At 35.1% G+C, this 20,274-nt stretch overlaps 1 protein-coding gene and 1 pseudogene across 2 annotated transcripts; both read left to right on the forward strand.

Moving 5' to 3' along the window:
* Positions 1-897: 897 nt before the first annotated feature.
* On the forward strand, positions 898-7,220 carry LOC105115288 (ATP-citrate synthase beta chain protein 2-like; annotated as a pseudogene).
* A 1,687-nt stretch (positions 7,221-8,907) lies between these two features.
* On the forward strand, positions 8,908-16,740 carry LOC105115316 (phytochrome B). Of its 2 annotated transcripts, XM_011012159.1 has the most exons (4): positions 8,910-11,442; positions 13,172-13,979; positions 14,458-14,751; positions 15,891-16,740. In XM_011012159.1, the coding sequence occupies exons 1-4, from the start codon at positions 9,363-9,365 to the stop codon at positions 16,111-16,113; spliced, it is 3,405 nt and encodes a 1,134-aa protein (XP_011010461.1). In that variant the 5' UTR covers positions 8,910-9,362; the 3' UTR covers positions 16,114-16,740. The 2 variants fall into 2 exon arrangements, with proteins under 2 accessions (XP_011010469.1, XP_011010461.1); XM_011012167.1 differs by lacking the exon at positions 15,891-16,740 and having other exon boundaries at positions 8,908-11,442; positions 13,172-14,026; positions 14,458-14,536.
* The last annotated feature ends 3,534 nt before the right edge of the window (positions 16,741-20,274 follow it).

A 20,274-nucleotide genomic window follows, 5' to 3' on the forward strand; every position in this document is an offset into this window, starting at 1 on the left:
CCTTTCTTTTTCAAGGACACGGCAGCTCCATCTTGCTTTCAAGTCAAGCTACCTCGTTGGAAAATTGAATCTACCCGCCCAACCCCAGCCCGACCTCCCTTCTCTTTCTCTCTGCACATTCAACTTGAATGACCAGCCGATACTCCATCCTATTTGAATTAAAAACATGTAAGAAACCGTTTGTTTAGTTTCACGCAAGTTATTTTTTTGAGAAATATTTTTTAAATTTTATTATGTTTATTTACAATTAAAAAAATTAATCAATAAAAAATATTTTTCAGATTATTTTTTTCTATTTTGAATAAAAAATATTTTTTTAAAATTAAAAAAATTGAAAAAATATATTGTTATTGTTATTTTATTTTGATTTTTTTAAATGTGTCCCATAAAATTTGATTTTATTTTATTTTTATGTCAATTTTAGTTATTATTTTCAATATTTGTTTTTATTTTATAATTTTTTAATTAAAATTTTTTATTTATTATATCTGGTTTTTATTTTTTTATTGATATTTATTTTATTTAAAATGAATTATAATTTTTTTCAATTTCACTACTTTTTAATTTTTTATATATAAGAATTAATCTTAATTTTTTTATTTGTTATTTGTTTTATTTAAAATAATCTATAATTTTTTAATTTTATCATCGCTTAATTTTTTATCTATATTTGATTTATCTGTTTTTTAATAAATTTCAAAAGTAAATTATTTTTCAATTTATTTTTATGAAATAACCAAATATTTAATAATTTTTTTCACCTTATTTTATATTAAAAAATCCAATAAAAAAACATTAAATATGTGATAAATGGATAACATGGCCTGTGATCTAAATAGCTACAGTTGCATATAAAACATTGCCGCGGGACCCATCTCACCATTTCCCCACTCCCTTCCCTATATAACCACTCCCTCTCCGGCCCTTTCCGAAATTCCTGTAATAATATTCCACTTCAAATCAGCGATCTTTACGAGGCCAAAAACAAGAGTTGTAGATTCCATTTCTAGTTAGTTATATCCCATCTTTAACATTTTGATTCTATTTCGTGTTTCCTTTATCATTTAATTACAGGCACTCCTCGTTTACATCGAAAATGCGTTTCAACACTAAGTTTTGTTCTTCGCCATATCGTTTCAAAGGTTTACTTTGTTAAATTTCGTGCTCGTTCGGACTCAAAGAGATCCGAAAAGTGTTGTTTGGCAACTGAAGAGATTCTGAATATGAACGACATTTCGTTTTTATAGTTTTCTCTCACCTGTTAAGGATCTGTTTGTTTGGTAGGTTTATTCTGGTGCATGTTTATTTTAAAGTTCGGTGTGGTGGATACTAGTTTAACATTAGATATGCATTTTGTAATGCATGGATTTACCGTTTGTTCTTTTGTTGTTGTAATTGGCAACATCATTAAAGTGCAATTAAAACACATTTTGCTTCCTTCTGTTATTATTCCTATAAACTGAGGGATGTATTTATTGTTTGATAACAGGCCAGTTTGGTGTTTTGTACACTATGGCAACTGGACAACTCTTCTCTCGGCCAACACAAGCTTTGTTTTACAAGTACAAGCAGCTGCCTATTCAACGCATGCTTGATTTTGATTTCTCTGTGGCATGTTAATTTTTTTATTGTTATTTTTTATCAAGAGAGTGAGAGTTATACATTGAATTGGATCTTTTCTTCTTATTATTTCTTGGATTATTGAGCGCGTTGAATGCCATTTTTTATTATTCATTTATCGTTTGTTGTGTTTACAGGGAGGGAATTACCTTCAGTAGCTGGAATTATTAACCCTGGCACTGAGGGGTTTCGGAAACTCCTTTTCGGTCAAGAGGAAATTGCAATCCCTGTGCATTCGAAGTAAGCTTTGATTTTCTTTTCTCTGTTTCTTCATTCCTTTCACTTGTTTTGTTTCTTGTTTCACGAGTCATTGCATGATTTGTGCACCCGGTTGTCGATTTTGGAAGGGTTTGTTAGTTATGGTGCAATAACAATCAATTTGGTTTGATTTGGTGAGGTTGAGTAGGGTGTGACACTATTGGATCACGATCCATGTCAAAATTACATCCAACTCTTAAGATACTTTACCCTTTGGTGAGCCGGTTCATTTGAGCATCAACTCCTTGATTGCAAGACTTAGGTCTACTCAAATGTGATTGGATCATGAGCTGTTGAATGTGGATCGTGTGCTGGTTTTGTTTTTAGTTTTATAAGCCAGTTTGTGATTCAAGTACCAGTTCTGGAATGGTTGCTAGATAGTTGTGATTAGAAAACAGTTCATCTGATTCATTTTGGTGAGGTCGAGTAGTTTACGATACTACATCATGAGTATTATTCAGATTACATTCAGCATGTATTATATTTCGCTATTCTGTATGACGGTTCATTAGAACGTCAAAATTGACCACAAGACTTTAGTCTAGGTCTGACTCCAATTTGATTACATGATTAGTTGCTGAATATAGATCAGGGAGTGTTCGCTTTGGGGTCACAAACAATTGTTGATGAATGTATCAGTCAAACATTGACACTGCAAGAGTCAGATGACCTTGGTTGACTGTCTTGCAGGCTATATACTTACAAATTCCTATATACTGACAAATTCAAAGCCAAATATGTATATTTCCGTATGCTATCTGCTCAGTGATCAATATAATTTATCTGTCTTGTGCATATTTTAAAAATTTGCTACTTTTTAGATACTGAAAATTTATTTTTTCTGAGGTTTATTTTCTCATATTTGGTTCGTTATTTTTGTTTACAGTGTTGAGGCAGCTTGCACTGCTCACCCAACTGCTGATGTATTCATCAACTTTGCATCATTCAGAAGGTTTATTTTTGTTTACTTAGTACCATCATAGGTTGCATGTTTTTGTTTGTACTGTGTAATCATTTTCTGTTTACTTGGTTGCAGTGCGGCTGCTTCATCCATGGCTGCTCTGAAGCAGCCAACTGTTCAAGTTGTGACTATCATAGCTGAGGGTGTTCCTGAGGCAGACACCAAGCAATTGATTGCATATGCTCGGGCTAACAATAAGGTGAGAGCAAATGATGCAATTTTATCTGAATTGTACTGATATTTGGGTCCTTGAGTATTCATTACCTGGCTGGCTTATGTTTGTGCTAATTTTAGCGCTGCTGGTGTTCCAGGTTGTCATTGGTCCAGCCACTGTTGGAGGCATTCAAGTTGGAGCATTCAAGATAGGTGAAACTGCTGGAACAATTGATAACATAATTGCTTGCAAGATTTACCAGCCTGGAGATCCGTTGGATTTGTCTCCAAATCTGTACGTATTCATTCCATTTCTCCTCATTCTTCATAGCATGTTTATCAATAAAAACTCAGGTCACATCTGGCCATTATACATGCATGACATGGAATTTATCAAAGATAAAAGAGCTGTAATTCCACAATTGAAAGGAACGTCATTGTAATTGTTTTGGGTAGACTTGCCAAGTGACGGTGTCTTGGTTTATTGATCTACTCTCACTATCATTGCTGTGTATGTTAAAATTTTTGAGAATAATGCTTCTTTTCCTACTGCAGGGTGGCATGTCTAATGAGCTGTATAACGCCATTGCCTGTGTACAGGGGCGGAACTAGAAAAAAAAACTAAGGGGGGCAAATTAAAAATTAAGACGAACAAAGTTAAATTTTTAATTATTTTTACAATATTAACAGGGGAGGGGGCTGGGAAAAAAATTTCCTGCAGGGGCCGGGGCCCCCTGCCTCCGCCACTGCCCGTGTACCTGATGGAATTTATGAAGGTAATTAAACATGCTAGCTACTTTGTTTGGGTTTGTTTTTAAGGATTTTCTAATACATGAAGATTTAAATTGGAGTTGAGCATTATTTTTTAAAATCCTTAAGGTGTTGTAATTGAAGGAGATGTGTACCCAGTATCTACTCTTTCTGATCATGTTCTGCGGTTCAACAACATCCCACAGGTATATCATTGATCCCATTTACTTACATTTAAGTAATAATGCGTTCTTTTAGTTTCTCTTTTGTTGAAAAAGCTGGCAAGTATCCAGTGCTAATTTATAAATTTATAAAATTAAAGTCTGCTTGGTACTTTGTTTAGTGGAAGATCTATACCCTGCAATTTTGTCCATACAACTCTTTGCTTTGACCATTAACTAAGATTTAGCAAATCTACAGTTTGGACTGCTGCTTGTTATCATCTTGGGTTCTTTTTTTTCTTATTTGATCTTCTGATCTTACACAGGTTAAAACGATGGTTCTACTTGGGGAGCTTGGTGGACGAGATGAGTTTTCTCTAGTTGAAGCTCTAAAATAGGGAAAGATAAATAAACCATTGGTTGCTTGGGTCAGTTGAACTTGTGCACGGCTCTTTAAATTAGAAGTACAATTTGGACACGTGGTTGCTCAACTATATTGCACTTATCTATTTTAAATAGCAGCTGCCATTGCAGTAAAATAGGGACTTTTTTTAATCTCCTTTGTGACTTTGTACATCAGGGTGCTAAAAGTGGTGGTGAGATGGAATCCGCTCAAGCAAAAAATCACGCACTAAAAGATGCCGGAGCTGTTGTTCCCACTTCATATGAAGCTTTTGAGACTGCAATTAAGGAAACATTTGAGAAACTGGTTAGTTTATGTGTCCTCGAGTAACTCTCCAAACTTGGTTAAAGAAGAGAACTTTCCAAACCAGAAAAAGTGGACTTAAGTTCACCAAATGTGCTTGACCTGCTTTAAGAATGTTATCTGGTTATTTCCTCCTAGGTTGACGAAGGAAAGATTACACTTGTAAAGGACTGTACGCCTCCACAAATCCCTGAAGATCTTAACATTGCAATCAAGAGCGGAAAAGTCCGGGCACCAACCCATATTATTTCTACCATCTCTGATGAAAGAGGTACTTTTAACCAATGCTTCCTGAGTTACTATTAAGGTGCTAGTTGGTTTAAATTTTTATTGCTGAACTCTTTTTTAATCCAATTTTGCAGGTGAGGAACCGTGCTATGCTGGCGTGCCAATGTCTTCCATTGTTGAACAGGGTGATGGTGTGGGTGATGTCATCTCTCTTTTATGGTTCAAGCACAGCCTTCCACGTTAGTGTACCCCTTTTATGAAGGTATGTTTCTCATAATTTTTGAATTGTATGACCTTCCTTTACATTTTTAACTGGTCATGCTGAGCTTTAATTTCAATGTAGCTCTTCTTGCCTTGTTTCATTATCATTTAGGATTTGACATGCATTTAGAAGCAGTAGTTGGTCTAGCTGCTTCATTCACTTATACATATGACCTCAATCAGATATGCATCATGTTGTGTGCTGACCATGGTCCCGTTGTCTCTGGTGCTCGCAACACTATAGTAACAGCAATAGCAGGAAAGGACCTAGTTTCCAGCCTTGTCTCAGGTACACTATGGCCATGAGATGATTTTTTTTTTTTGTTAATTTGTTGAAATCTATCCTATTGAATCGCTGGTAAGGGTTTCTGAGAGCATAAAGCAGAAGGAAAACTGAATCATAATCTCCTGAGACAGGCTTGCTCACAATTGGTCCCCGGTTTGGAGGCGCCATTGATGATGTTACTCGGTATTTCAAGGATGCTTATGACAAGGCGAAGTTTAATAAATTTTGAAAGTACATTAGAACTTGGCCTCCAATGTAGCTGATAGTTTGTAGAGACAGATTAATTTGTGCGCCATGTCTTGTCAGGGTCTAACATCCTACGAGTTCGTTGAAGGCATGAAAAAGAAGGGGATTCGTGTTCCAGGTATCGGGCACAGGTACAAAATTTTTCCAGAATTACACTGCTTAAATGCTTTTATTGGTTTCCATTACTAATCTGAGGGATGGGGTTCTTTGGAAAAGGATCAAGAGAGGGGATAACAGGGATAAAAGAGTAGAGCTTCTACAACGGTTTGCTCGCGCGCATTTCCCTTCTGTAAAGCATATGGAGTATGCTGTCCAAGTCCAAACCTACACTCTTTCAAAGGCCAGCAACTTGGTCCTTAACATCGATGGTGCGACTGGGTCCCTTTTCTGGGATCTCCTTGCAGGTAGCAGAATGTTCACTAAACCGGAGATTGATGAGACTGTTGGGATTGGCTTGGCTATTTGAATGGGCTCTTCGTGTTGGCACGTTCCTTTGGTTTGATTGGGTGAGTTGGATTCCAATTCAAAATTTTCTTGTCACATCCTTTTAGACTTTCTTATGCTTCTCGTTAGGTTACAGCAACCCTTGATATTGACACATTGTCGGTGAGATTACGGACATGATTAACTCTTTAATTACAGTGCTTCTAAAAGCCGATCACCTTTTAAACATGGTTTGGAAATGTGTGCAAATCTCATTTCATGAAAATTAAAAAAAAAAAATTATTAAAATTTAATTTTTTATGTATTTTACATAGTTTTGATGTATTAATTTTAAAAATTATTTTTAAAAAATATAAATATATTATTTTAATATATTTAAATATAAAAAATATTTTAAAAAACATCAATAACTATATTTTGAAACAATACTTTAATCCTGTAGTAGAATTAAATGGTTGTATGGCCTCTTCAAGGATATGACTTAATTGTGACAAGAGAGGGCACAGTGTTTGTGTTTGGGGTGTCTAGTAGCAAATGCCTGGCTTTTGTAACAAAAAAGTTTCAGTGGTGGGTCGAGGGACCCCCCAGCAAGGATGAGTGGCATAGACCACCGTGTTCCACTGCAAATATGTGCTACTATATGCTACATAAATGCTGCATCTGATCCTACAATTGATTTTTGTTTCAGGCACACCTTCGACCAGAAGGGATTGAAACAACCTCTATACCGTCACCCATGGGAGGATGTTCTGTACACCAAGTGAGAGAATTACAGATAGCTGGTGCAATAGCTTACCTGCTCTGCACAAGCCTTTGCTTTTTCAAATTTCTCGAGTCTGCAATTTGCTGAAATGTCTGTTCAGTTGTTAGATTAGTGTTGCACTGCAGCTAGGTGAAGCGTGCCCCTGTGTACAAGTAGACCCTTATCATTTATCAAACAGATGTTTCTATAAGGCCTAAGCTTTGGGTTTCGAGAAGGAATAATAACAGAGTTACTGGGATTTAGGAGCAAAGAATATAGTTAACCATCACCCTAATGTATGGGAATTTGTCAATTCTTGTTACTCCTTTTGGATTGTTTGGTCACCTTCCCTTGTTGTGGGATGCTAATGAAGGAAATGAAATTAGGGTTTTTTTTTTGCTTCCGGTAACTATAGCTATGGAGTCTAGTTACTTTCATATTTCTGATCATCGGCTCAGAGAAAGATTGAAGCATCACGAGGAATTACTACCCCAATTGGATCATGTGGATCAAACAAATCAGACAGTTTGGGCCACACGAACCCGTCCGTGCAATAATTTCACACCTTTATGTTAATCAAAGATGCTTTAGTTATCTTTCAAATGCTCTGCGTGTTTTGATGTCGGCATCACAATTCTGGTGGTCTATTCTTACTTCAAGGTACGATGGGTGCGGTGTAACCAAATTAAAGGACAAAAAAGGTGATTGAATAGTCTTATAATCTCTCACGTGGACAGGAAAATGAGATTGGTCATGAAGGGAATATATCACGTGGGCTGGGAACCTGGTTGTCTCCTGCCCTTAGCTAATAAAGTAGTAATAATAATAAATAAAAAAAGCCCTTAGCTAATAAAGTAGTAATAATAAACAATAAAAAAAAAATGGCGGCGTCCTTATTGTCTTGCTCTCCTGCTCCATTTTGTGAGGATTTATTCTACGCATTATGCGGATCTCTGCACTGGGTTCTGGAATAAACCCCAGAAAATAAAACAAAACATTTGAAGACCTTTCGTCTTCAGAAAAAGAAAAAATGTGAGGCCACGAAATCACAGCGATTATGATCTCTTTTAATTTTATAGTCATATATCTATGAGAAACTGATGAGTGTTTAAGCCCCGTTTGTGGGTTGGAGGTTGACCGAGTTTTTTTAATGTTTTTTTATTGTGTTTTGATGTATTTATATTAAAAATAAAATTTAAAAAATAAAATAATATATTATTTTAATATAATTTTTTTTAAAAAAACAATCTTTATTGTAATCCAAAAAACCTATGCGAGAGGCGAAAATGAACCGTTTATTATACTCGAAATTGCAGACCAAGGACAGCCTCGCTTAAAGCAGGTGGAAATCGGAGATCCCGTCAAAGATTATGGACTCTTGACGTTGTACATGGGATCAAGAAACATGCTTCAGATAATATTTATTAATACTAATTGTGTTTAAGGATATGTTTTTTTAACTTTACGTCAGTCATGTATATATTTTTATGGTTAACTTTTTATATAAAAACTGATTTTTTTTAAAAAAAAAAACATAACTATCCAGGTGGTAATTTTTTTTATCCTGAGAAATTATTAAATAAAATAAAATAAAATTTTAATGAATGTACAAATTGTTCTAGGATACCATTTAAAATTTTAAGATAAATAAACTTTTTCAATTAACTATTTTTTTTTTAAAGGGAGAAATAGCCATGTCTTCCACTTATTTGAGGTCTTAACAATAGGTTGAGGTCATGGGCATGAATAAGTTACAAGAATTTCATGGGCATTTTGATTTCGAGTGTTTATGATTACGGTGAAATGTATTTTTTAAAAAAATTTATATTAATATATAAAATTATAAAAAAAATATTTGAAAAATCAATTTAATATCTTAATAGATTTAAAAACACTTTTTTAAAATCACATCCAAGAATAAAAAGTATAAACTCCGTCGAACACCCCCACAGCAAGAAAAGAAAGGACGCAGCTTCCCAAAACCCCCTCTTGTATCAAGAGGTCCTGTTTTAGCACGCCGTGTCTTTCTTCTCTCTACTCTTAAAATTCCATCACACCATACAATAATATTATTAAAAAAAGAAGAAGAAAAGAACCAACAAAAAGACGCAATGAATCTTTCTCGTTAATGTTACTTTTCGGTTTTATTAATGGTCTCCGTATCAGCTTCAGATTAGCTGCTGCTGCTGGAGATATATAGGGGACGACTAATAAAGTTCTCCCCTCTAGCCATGCCTTAAGCAGGGGCACAGTGCTGAATTTTTTTGTACTAACGAGATTTCTTTCCCTCAAATTCATCTCTTTCTGGCAAACAAAACTCTCTTTCTCCTACAAATTCACAAAACAAAAACCTTCTTGTTTTGATTTCCTTCCCATTTCCCAAAGGCGACGATATAAAAGACAAAACTCAAAAATCTCCCCACTACGCTATGCTAGACTAGCTGCAATCCAACACAAGATCTGAATCTTTTTTTTTCGGTCACTCTCAACCACTAAATATATTTGGTTAAACCAGAGCAACCAAAATCTTAGTTGAAGAAAAAGAAATGGCATCACAATCACAAAGGCAAAGCAATCAGCCGGCCCATAATCAAGCTCAGTCTTCGGGTACCAGTAACATGAGGCAACACCATCACCCCACAGAATCAGTAAGCAAAGCAATTGCACAATACACAGTCGATGCACAACTCCATGCAGTTTTTGAACAGTCTGGTGGCACTGGTAAGTCATTTGACTACTCAAAGTCTGTAAGAACTACTAACCAGTCAGTACCTGAAGAACAAGTCACAGCGTATTTGTCAAAAATTCAAAGGGGTGGTCATATCCAGCCATTTGGGTGCATGATTGCTGCAGATGACCAGTCTTTTAGGGTCATTGCGTATAGCGAAAACGCTAAAGATATGCTTGGTTTAACTCCACAAGCAGTCCCTACTTTAGAGAAACAAGAAATTCTCTTTGTTGGGGCTGATGTAAGGATTCTTTTTAGGCCATCCAGCGCCGTTTTGCTTGAAAAAGCATTTGGTGCAAGGGAAATAACATTGTTGAATCCAATTTGGATTCATTCCAAGAATTCCGGGAAGCCCTTTTACGCAATTTTGCATAGGATTGATGTTGGTATTGTTATTGATTTAGAGCCTGCTAGGACTGAAGACCCTGCTTTATCTATAGCAGGGGCTGTTCAGTCTCAGAAGTTAGCAGTTCGTGCGATTTCACAATTACAATCACTTCCTGGTGGGGATATTAAGTTATTATGTGATACTGTTGTGGACAGTGTGAGAGAGCTTACCGGGTATGACAGAGTTATGGTTTATAAGTTTCATGAGGACGAGCATGGTGAGGTTGTCGCTGAGAATAAAAGGGTTGATTTGGAACCTTATATCGGTTTGCATTATCCTTCCACGGATATACCACAAGCTTCGAGGTTTTTGTTCAAGCAGAATAGGGTTAGGATGATTGTGGATTGTCATGCTATACCGGTCCGTGTTATTCAGGATGAGGGGCTTATGCAGCCTTTATGCTTGGTTGGTTCGACTCTTCGTGCTCCTCACGGTTGTCATGCTCAGTATATGGAGAATATGGGGTCGATTGCTTCGTTGGCCATGGCTGTTATTATTCATGGAAATGATGAAGAAGCTATCGGTGGGAGGAACTCGATGAGGCTTTGGGGTTTGGTTGTTTGCCATCACACTTCTGCTAGGTGTATTCCATTTCCGCTTCGTTATGCTTGTGAGTTCTTAATGCAGGCTTTCGGGCTTCAATTGAACATGGAATTGCAGTTGGCATCGCAGTTGTTGGAGAAACATGTCTTGAGGACTCAGACGCTCTTATGTGATATGCTTCTCCGAGACTCTCCTACTGGCATTGTTACTCAAAGTCCAAGTATCATGGACCTTGTGAAGTGTGATGGAGCAGCTCTTTATTACCAGGGGCACTATTACCCATTAGGCGTGACCCCAACTGAAGCCCAAATAAAAGATATTGTTGAGTGGTTGTTGACCCTTCATGGAGACCCAACTGGATTAAGCACTGACAGTTTGGCTGATGCGGGGTATCCTGGGGCAGCCTTTCTCGGCGATGCAGTTTGCGGGATGGCTGTTGCTTATATTGCTGAGAGAGATTTTCTTTTTTGGTTTCGGTCTCACACTGCAAAGGAGGTCAAATGGGGCGGTGCGAAGCATCACCCAGAGGACAAGGATGATGGGCAGAGGATGCATCCGCGTTCATCATTCAAGGCATTCTTAGAGGTGGTGAAGAGCCGGAGTTTACCGTGGGAGAATGCAGAAATGGATGCCATTCATTCTTTGCAGCTTATTTTGCGAGACTCATTTAGGGATGCTGAAGCAACCAATTCTAAGGCTGTTGTACATACCCAGCTCAAGGATATGGAATTGCAAGGTATGGATGAGCTCAGTTCAGTTGCAAGGGAAATGGTTAGACTAATAGAGACTGCAACTGCTCCGATATTTGCTGTAGATGTTGATGGCCGCATAAACGGGTGGAATGAAAAGGTTGCTGAGTTGACTGGACTCTCAGTTGAGGAAGCCATGGGGAAGTCTTTGGTTCACGATCTTGTTTATAAGGAATATGAAGAAATTGTTGACAAGCTTATTCATCGTGCAGTAAAAGGTACCCACTTTATATCTCACATATCTCAATGAATCTTTTTAAGTTGCATCCGAGCTTACAGGTTTGCTCCTTTCCTATAAATAAACCTTGGAAAACATACATGGTTTTATCAAAAAGCTGGAATTATAAAAGCCATGAATTGAAATGTAAAAGAATTTCAAACTTTGAAATCCTGGAATTAATTCTATGCAATAAAAGGTTTCATCAAATTAAGAAAACAGCTGGCTCACTCAGAAGTGCACGAACAGCACCTTGTAATAGTTTCATTTGCACAGCATGCCTGAATAGTCTCCTGATTAAATGATTTCAATGACGTGATGTGTATAATTACTTCTTCTTGAATGCTCTCCATTGATAAGGCAAGATGAAATTTTGATGCAAAAGCACTGGTAACGCACAATTTCTTCAAAATCAGAGATAAATAAACAAGAAAATTAAGGATCATGGGCTTTTCATAAGGAACCAGCTAGTTGGGAATTGCAATACTACAAATGGAGAACATTTTTCCTAGATATCATTCACTAGGATCTTGGTCACCACATCTAGGTCAAAATGGCTCAGGCATTCACCTCTCAATAGCCTTGTGGCTGAAGTATTCTTTGTCAAACTTTCTCTTAAAGTGGGTAACTGGATAGCTGCAGTCTTGTATTTAGTTATCCAGTGAGCTTAGTTCATTGTATAGCTAGCAGCTTAGGAGCAAATACCTAGCTTCCTTATTACTGTAGAATTCATAAGGACTGAGATGCATTGCTTTGCGTTCATGAGATCTAGCTTTCAAGTAAATCCCTAGGGTCCCGAATGTTGAGGCACTCCCAAGAACTGAGTTTCCATGTCTAAAGAAGCTGCTGGTTGAATTAGTCTAATTTCCAGGGAACTTGCACATTACATCTCATCTGTATGAAAATAGTGGTTCATGCATTTTTCTAAATCTAAAAAGTTATTGAAGAGATCACTCCAAAATGGCTCCTTCAATTATGCTTCGAGTGTATGCTCTCCGTAAAAGAATGCGTTTGTTGCTTATATTACCTTTATCTATGCACATTTTTAGTGTTACAGAGAGTATAACTGACGCTGGACAATGGTCGGAATTGAAGAAAGAGATAGGAAAAGGGGTAGAAATCCTAGAATCCACGAGGCAACCATTGAATTTACAAGGGGTCTTCTTTGAATCCACAAAGAAATAGGGTTCTTAAGATCGATCCACAACAACAAACAATTATGTCAAATAGCAATTCTCAAATTCATTCCACGTTCTCCCAAACACCCTAAAGGCTCTAATTAAAATAGGAAAGGCCTAAAACTCCTAATAGTACTAATTATATCTAATGTTACTTTACCAGTAAACTTCCAAGATAATAATAAAGTCTAAACTAATAAAAAAATTTAAAAAAGAAAGATAGTAGCACCAAAATGCTTGTTCCTTTGGCTGCATCAATAACCTAGAATATTATGTGTCATTACTACAATAACTCAGTTGTGATTAAAATTTAAACAATGAAAATGCACATGCTATGGTTTTAAATAGAAATTTGATAGATGCCTCACCACACGGTGCTAATTTGGACAGTGCCTTCATCATTCTAATCAGCAGTTTAACCATAACAGTAGGACTAGGTTTAATATAGGTTTGAGGAACTGAGAACACATAAAACATGAAAATTTAGTTTGTTTTCAAAGTTTTTTTGGATTTTTGATATCCTATTATACCAATTGTGTTTTACTAATGCAGGCGAAGAAGATAAGAACGTGGAGATAAAATTGAGGACCTTTTGCTCTGAACACCAAAAGAAGGCTGTTTTTGTGGTGGTAAATGCTTGTTCGAGCAAGGATTACATGGATAATATAGTTGGGGTTTGCTTTGTTGGTCAGGATGTTACAGGTCAAAAAGTGGTAATGGACAAATACGTCCTTATACAAGGTGATTATAAGGCTATTTTGCACAGTCCCAATCCTTCAATCCCTCCAATTTTTGCTTCAGATGAGAACACATGTTGCTTGGAGTGGAACACTGCCATGGAAAAACTCACAGGATGGTCCAGGGATGAAGTTGTTGGGAAGATGTTGGTTGGGGAGGTTTTTGGCAGTTGCTGTAGGCTTAAGGGTCCAGATGCACTGACAAAATTTATGATTGCCCTGCACAATGCAATTGGAGGGGTAGATACAGACAAGTTACCCTTTTCATTCTTTGACCGGAATGAAAAAAATGTGCAAACTCTCTTGACAGCTAACAAGAGGGTTAATATGGATGGAGATATTATTGGAGCCTTCTGCTTCTTGCTGATTGCAAGTCCTGAGTTGCAGCAAACTTTGAAAGTTCAGAAACAGCAGGACAAAAATGGCTTTGCAAGGATGAAAGAGTTGGCTTATATTTGCCAGGAAATTAAAAATCCTTTAAGTGGTATACACTTTACTAACTCGCTTTTGGAGAACACAGACTTGACTGAAGATCAACAGCAGTTTCTCGAGACTAGTGCTGCATGTGAAAAACAGATATTGAAGATTATACGAGACATTGATCTTGAGAGCATTGAAAATGGGTGAGTTTTCCTTAAAGAACTTAACATAACTTAATATTAATAGTGAGGTGAGTATTTCTGCTTTGGTACCATTCTTTTGGAAATTTATATATATGACATGAAATCCAATGGATGATGATTATCCTTGAATGTGCAAACACTATTCTAAAGTTATCGACATATTTGTTTTGGCTAGGTGATGTCAGTTTGATGCAGGTTCCATTCCCTTGACAAAATAGCCTTTAACTTTGACTGTTGTACTCTGTTTTTAGTCGTCTAATACAATTGAATTTACCATCCATGGATGCCAAGATTATAAACAATATTGATTTCTTTTCTGTAATTTTATTTTGGGTCTTTTTAGTAATTCCAGGTGATAGCTTCGCTTTTGACAATCTATATAATCTTTTTTAAGTTAATCATGTGCATTTTCTTTAATATTTCATCTCAATCTCCAGCATTCCTAATTAGAGAGAATCTCCATTTGCTTTTGAATTAGTTCACTGGAGCTTGAGAAGGCTGAATTTTTACTTGGGAGTGTCATAAATGCTGTTGTTAGCCAAGCAATGCCATTGCTGAGGGAAAGAAATCTACAATTGCTTCGTGATATTCCAGAAGAAATAAAAACGCTGGCAGTTTATGGTGATCAGGCAAGAATTCAACAAGTATTGGCTGATTTCTTGTTGAATATGGTGCGTTATGCTCCATCTTCAGCAGGTTGGGTGGAGATTCATGTTTGTCCAACACTGAAGCAAATCTCTGATGGACAGACTCTCGTGCATACAGAGTTCAAGTATGTTCTCCTCAACTCTCTTGCAATTTAATGATAACAATATTTATACTGATAGAGGAAAAGCCAAAAATTTACGATGGCTGTTAACTTTTTTTCTTTATTTTCTTTTAAACTCCCCTTTTGATATTCTAATAGCTGCATAATGTTTTCCGTGAGTTTAATTATAAATGCAACTTCCTTATTCAAGTATTTTTCTTTTGTGAGACTGATGATTTTTACATTATCTTCTTTAGTTAAGTACACTCGAATCTTGTTTATTCTTCCCCACTCCGCATGACCAGCCATGCATCCTAATCTGACTTCCAAGCTGTAAATCTCAACCAGAAGGTGTTAGCAAAGTGGAGACAAACAATATCCCAACTCCACTATATACAAGTGGAAATAACTAATCTTTCACTTAGCACATGATGAGGGCTTAATTTAAGACATAAATCATGCCATGATTTATAGTCTTTGCTCCCAACTTAGTGTATATACATACACTCAGTGCAGAGCTGCGTGGGTAGAGAGCACAAAAAGCAGAAGAAAAGAGAGAGTTAGAGTGAGAAGAGTTGAATTGAGAAGAGTTATCTCCTCCTCCTTGTTTTTATTGTTTCTTTGATTGATTAATATAAATCAGTAGCTCCGTGGAGTAAGTTGTCGAATCATGTAAATTTATGTATTTGATTTCTGGAATGACCCAATAGAAAGTAGGTTTGAGTCGGTCAACAGGTATAGAATTAGACTTGATCTGCCATTAATCATGACAATCACCATTCCACAGAACAATAATTTTATAATGTTGAGATCCAAACTGGCTGCTTCCTTGAATCTGTCAGCTATTGGTTGTATGAATAAGGAAGGTTGATGATGCTGTAGTGAAGAGCTATCTGTGATTTCTGTTTGTTGTCGACATGATAATGTGGTTGATATGAAGTCCAATTTATGGTGCTTCAGTTTGTATGCCTCTGTTGGATAACTGTATCTCCTCCTTTGTTGTCCATCATGTTATATACACCAAGAAAATTTAGATGATGGTTACAAACTACATTGTGCTACTTGTTCCTTTCTTTCTCCTCCTTTGTTAAAGAACAGAAGTCTCGTTAGTGCACTTCATTACTAAATTGACTAATATTATTTATTATTATTTTCTTTTGAAGGATTGTTTGCCCTGGTGAAGGTCTTCCTCCAGAGTTAGTTCAAGACATGTTCCATAGTAGTAGATGGGTTACTCAAGAGGGTCTAGGGCTCAGCATTTGCAGGAAGATCTTAAAGCTAATGAATGGTGAGGTCCAATATATTAGAGAGTCTGAAAGATGCTATTTCTTAGTTGTCCTCGAAGTACCCACGCCTCGAAAAGTTGGAAAGGGTGCTGCAGACTAGGATGCTTGGCCTGCAACATCCACCTAGGAGCTTTCTCAATTGCAAACTGACACTCGTTATGCTGCACCGTGAGGGGATGGTTCCAAAAATCCAGTTTCAAGGTTTAAGCGTGTGCCGGGCCACCTGATTTGGTTAATTTATCCTGAAAATACAACTGTTGCTCTCTATCCACTAACAATATGGTTTTTGCTTCTTCATTGACGCCAGTCCAGATGAATAACTTACACATGATGTAGCTGCTTACTTCCTAGCCTGTTACTTCGAAGATGCATCGATGTAGATAAGCCAAATTATAATGCTGTGGTATGCTGTCATTGTTATAAATAAAGAAGCATCAAAAGGATGCCGTTAGATTGTTGCAGAGGCTTCCACGATAAGGCCCTCAAAGGTTGCATATATTCGCCTGCTGCAAGTATATACTGTGTGTACCCTAGCTTCTGAAATCCCCGGATAACTATAACATATTTATCTGTACGAGGTTGCTCCAGCTAGAGTTATTCTGATAATTCTTCATTTTCTCTTGTTTAATAAAATCAAATGTCCTGTTCCGGAATGTAGTTTCAGGATTTATAGTGTTTTTCCTGCCCCACCTTGATTGAGGATTTTGGACAGCATAAGCTTGGATCACTTGTTTTGTAATTTGGTGGTGTACGGATTGGTCACATGCCTCGCAGGTGGGTTTGTGCATAAATTTCTTAATAAACAAGTAGTCTAAGTTTAGATACATCGTTATTTTATTATCGATTCCTCATGCATAAATTTATCAACCCCCCTGTTTTTCTTGAATTAATCATCCGATAACCCCAAAGGCAAGAACTCATGTTCTTGTCCCCTCTGCCTGCAGGGTTGTGGTTACATTGAAGTACTAGAGGACGTCACCCATTTAAGCTGTATGCGCTTAATTAACTTTTGCAATTTATTTTTATCCCGGTAAGCTTGCTTGATAACAGGAGTGCCAAGACGGCGAGTTCTCCACCTTGTCGAAGAGCATTCAACTCGAAGATCGAGCCATGAAAAGGTGAATTAGCACTCATTAGGCTATCAAAATCTCAAGGTACAAGTATTTAGAACTTAAAAAATTAAATTTTAATTTCGTTTTATCTAAAGATATCTAAAATAAATTCCCAGAAAACCTCAATAAATATATTTTGAAGCCTAAAACACTATCTAATTAGTTTTAAAATAGAAATTAAACTGAATAGAAAACAAATTAACAAGCCTCCTTCCACTTTTTTCCAGCATGTTTAATCGATGAAACAACCTCCATTGAATGTCTTTCTCCAAAACAAACCCATTGAGATCAAGTTTAGTCATTTTGATGGCTTGCTAGTTTTCTCTCCATTCATTTTTTTCAGTAACATTTTCTCTCCTTCCTTAACATCCAAGGAGTGAGATGTGAAAAATAAATTAAATTTTAAAATGCAATGTTAATAACATGGACCAAATATGTATAATTCAAAACTTTAGAGATAAAATTGAGTGTTTAGCGCATTTCTATAAAAATAAAAAAAAATTATTAGTATCAATTTTAATTTTAATTTTTTTAATTTTTCTCACAATAAATTTAAATTATATTTTGTGAATTTAATATTTAGTTTAACATTGAAACACTCCATGACATACCGGGTACACTAAGAGATAAATAGAAATACATATCAACACATAAAACTATGAAAATAAAAATTAAAATGATGAAATTAAAAAAAAAATGGAAAAACCAATCCATAAAAAAAAAAAGTAAAAGATTTAGTGACAAAGAGGGGGAAATTGGCTCTGAATAGTGCGGTGAAGTGGCTAATGTGAGAGGATAAAATGATAAATAGTAAAGCTACAGTAAATCATTGTTTTTTAGTTTATAGTGCTAATTTTAGTTTTTATTCTTTCAATCTATTTTAAAACAAATTAAAAATGCATTTTGTGAAATGAATCTCTTGTTTAATGTTGAGATACTCTACGACACACTAGATACGCTAAAGAATATAAAAATAGAAATAAATACTAACACACTATAGAAACATAACTTCTTAATTACAATGACAAACATGTAGAAAGGAAAGAATTTTAGGGACTAGGAAAGGGAAAAATCAACTCTAAAGAATGGGGTGAGCTGGTTAATATGAGAGGATAAACAATAAAACCACTGTAAATCATCCTTTTTTATATATAGAGAGAGTTTTAATTTTAATCATTGTTTTTAAATTTTTCATAATAAAATTAAATTTATGTTATAGTGAATTAAAATTTTAATTTGATGATCAAATACTCCATCATATATTGGATACACGAGATAAATAGAAATAAAAACATAAATTAATATATACAACAACGACAATATAAATCAAAAGGAAATGAAGTGTAATTATTAGAAAATAATATAAATTATATTATAGAATTTTATTTAATAATTTAAATTATTAAATTGAGATGATTTTTTAATATGGTATCAAAGTTTTGATAATCAAATTTTATTATTTTTATTTATTTAATAAAAATTTAATATAATGTAGCGTGGGCCTATAAAAATGTTAAATTAAAAAGATTTTTATTTTAAAAATAATATAAATTATATTTTAAAATTTTATATAATACCTTAAATTACTGGATTAAATAGATAAACAGTAAAGCTACACTAACTGTGAAATGTTAATGCTAGTAAATAGTAATGACACCTTTAAAAAAAGGAAAAAAAATAAAAAAGCATAAGAGGGTGAGTTTATTTGATTCCGCCTGCTGTCTCCGTCGCCCCGAAAACCACTAGCACGTGCATGCACGACCTTAATCACGTTGTGCACGTCGCATCCTTACACTCCTTTTCATTTATTTACTTTTGTAGGCTTATCCTCTTAAATTACCCTTTTTCTTTTCATTTTGTCACCTGGAAAATAATGGATGGATAAAGTGAAAAGGCTTAATAACTTCAACGTTCCGATTTCTTTTTTTTTCTTTTTTTTATTTACATGAAGTGTTTGGATCAGCTTGAATCAGCTTGTATGCATCACGATTAATCTTTATGACCCGCTGAATATCTATAAATCCAATAAATAAATAAAATATTACAGAAATAACAAATATACATACCAGAACTCGAACCCATAACAGTAAAAGGAAACAACTCCTTCCGCTATTACCCCAAGCACTGAAATGCAACGTTCCAATTTCTTAATCTGAAAGGCAATTGACTTCTAGTTGATTACCATTGTGTCCTTGTTCTTCGTTTTTACTATTTATATATATATAAAATCATGGGGGCGTTGAATTGCTTGACAAGCGACCTCTTTCCCCGTCTAATCCTCTAACGGTAAGACTTTAGTCCACAGTATCAAGCGGCAAAGGGAGCACTCCAATGTTCTACCAGCTGGTGTCCTTAAATCCGAAATCTCAAACAAAAAAATTTAGATAAAAGAGAATTCATCCCGGCCCCAAAATCCTATTCATTTTTTTTTTTTAAAGCATGTTTTTGCCCTCTGGTATATACCAGTGAGAAATAAGATCTTAACCCGTAGTCTAGAAGCATGGTTGAAATAGCATTTCATATAAGATTTTTTTTATTTAAAATATTTTTTTAAATCATTTTAATATGTTGATATTAATAATATTTTTAAAAATATATTATTTTATTTTAATATATTTACTAATAAAAATTATTTTAAAAAATAACTGCTATTTAAACTTCAAACATGTTTGTTTTTGTATTTCAAAAATGTTTTTGAAAAAAATTAAAATCTTTTTATTTTTTTATTAACTTTAAATTAATATAATTTTTAATATTTTTAAATTATTTTGATATACTAATATTAAAAATAATTTTTAAAAAATAAAAAAATTATTAATATATATTTTAATATAAAAAATTATTTAAAAAACAAGCCTGAATTCATCGGCAGAGGCAGAGGTTGGACCTTCAGGCACTCTGCCTCCATGAGAACCCTGAAATTTACTTTCCTTTTTCTTTCATCTACCTTAATAAATCAATAATTACGCCGCAATACATAAGTGTTTAGCTCCCGAAAATGAAACTCCAACCTTTTGATATGTTTTTACTTTAGCTATTTGTCAAGCTTACTGTTATTTGGTACACAAGTATAATTACAACACCCTTGCTTCCAAGATCACGATTCTATCAATGATTTGTGTGTCAAGGAAAGGTGCGATCCATCCATC

Source organism: Populus euphratica, unplaced genomic scaffold (genome assembly GCF_000495115.2).
Source record: "Populus euphratica unplaced genomic scaffold, PopEup_1.0 scaffold5.1, whole genome shotgun sequence".
Lineage (NCBI taxonomy): Eukaryota > Viridiplantae > Streptophyta > Magnoliopsida > Malpighiales > Salicaceae > Populus > Populus euphratica.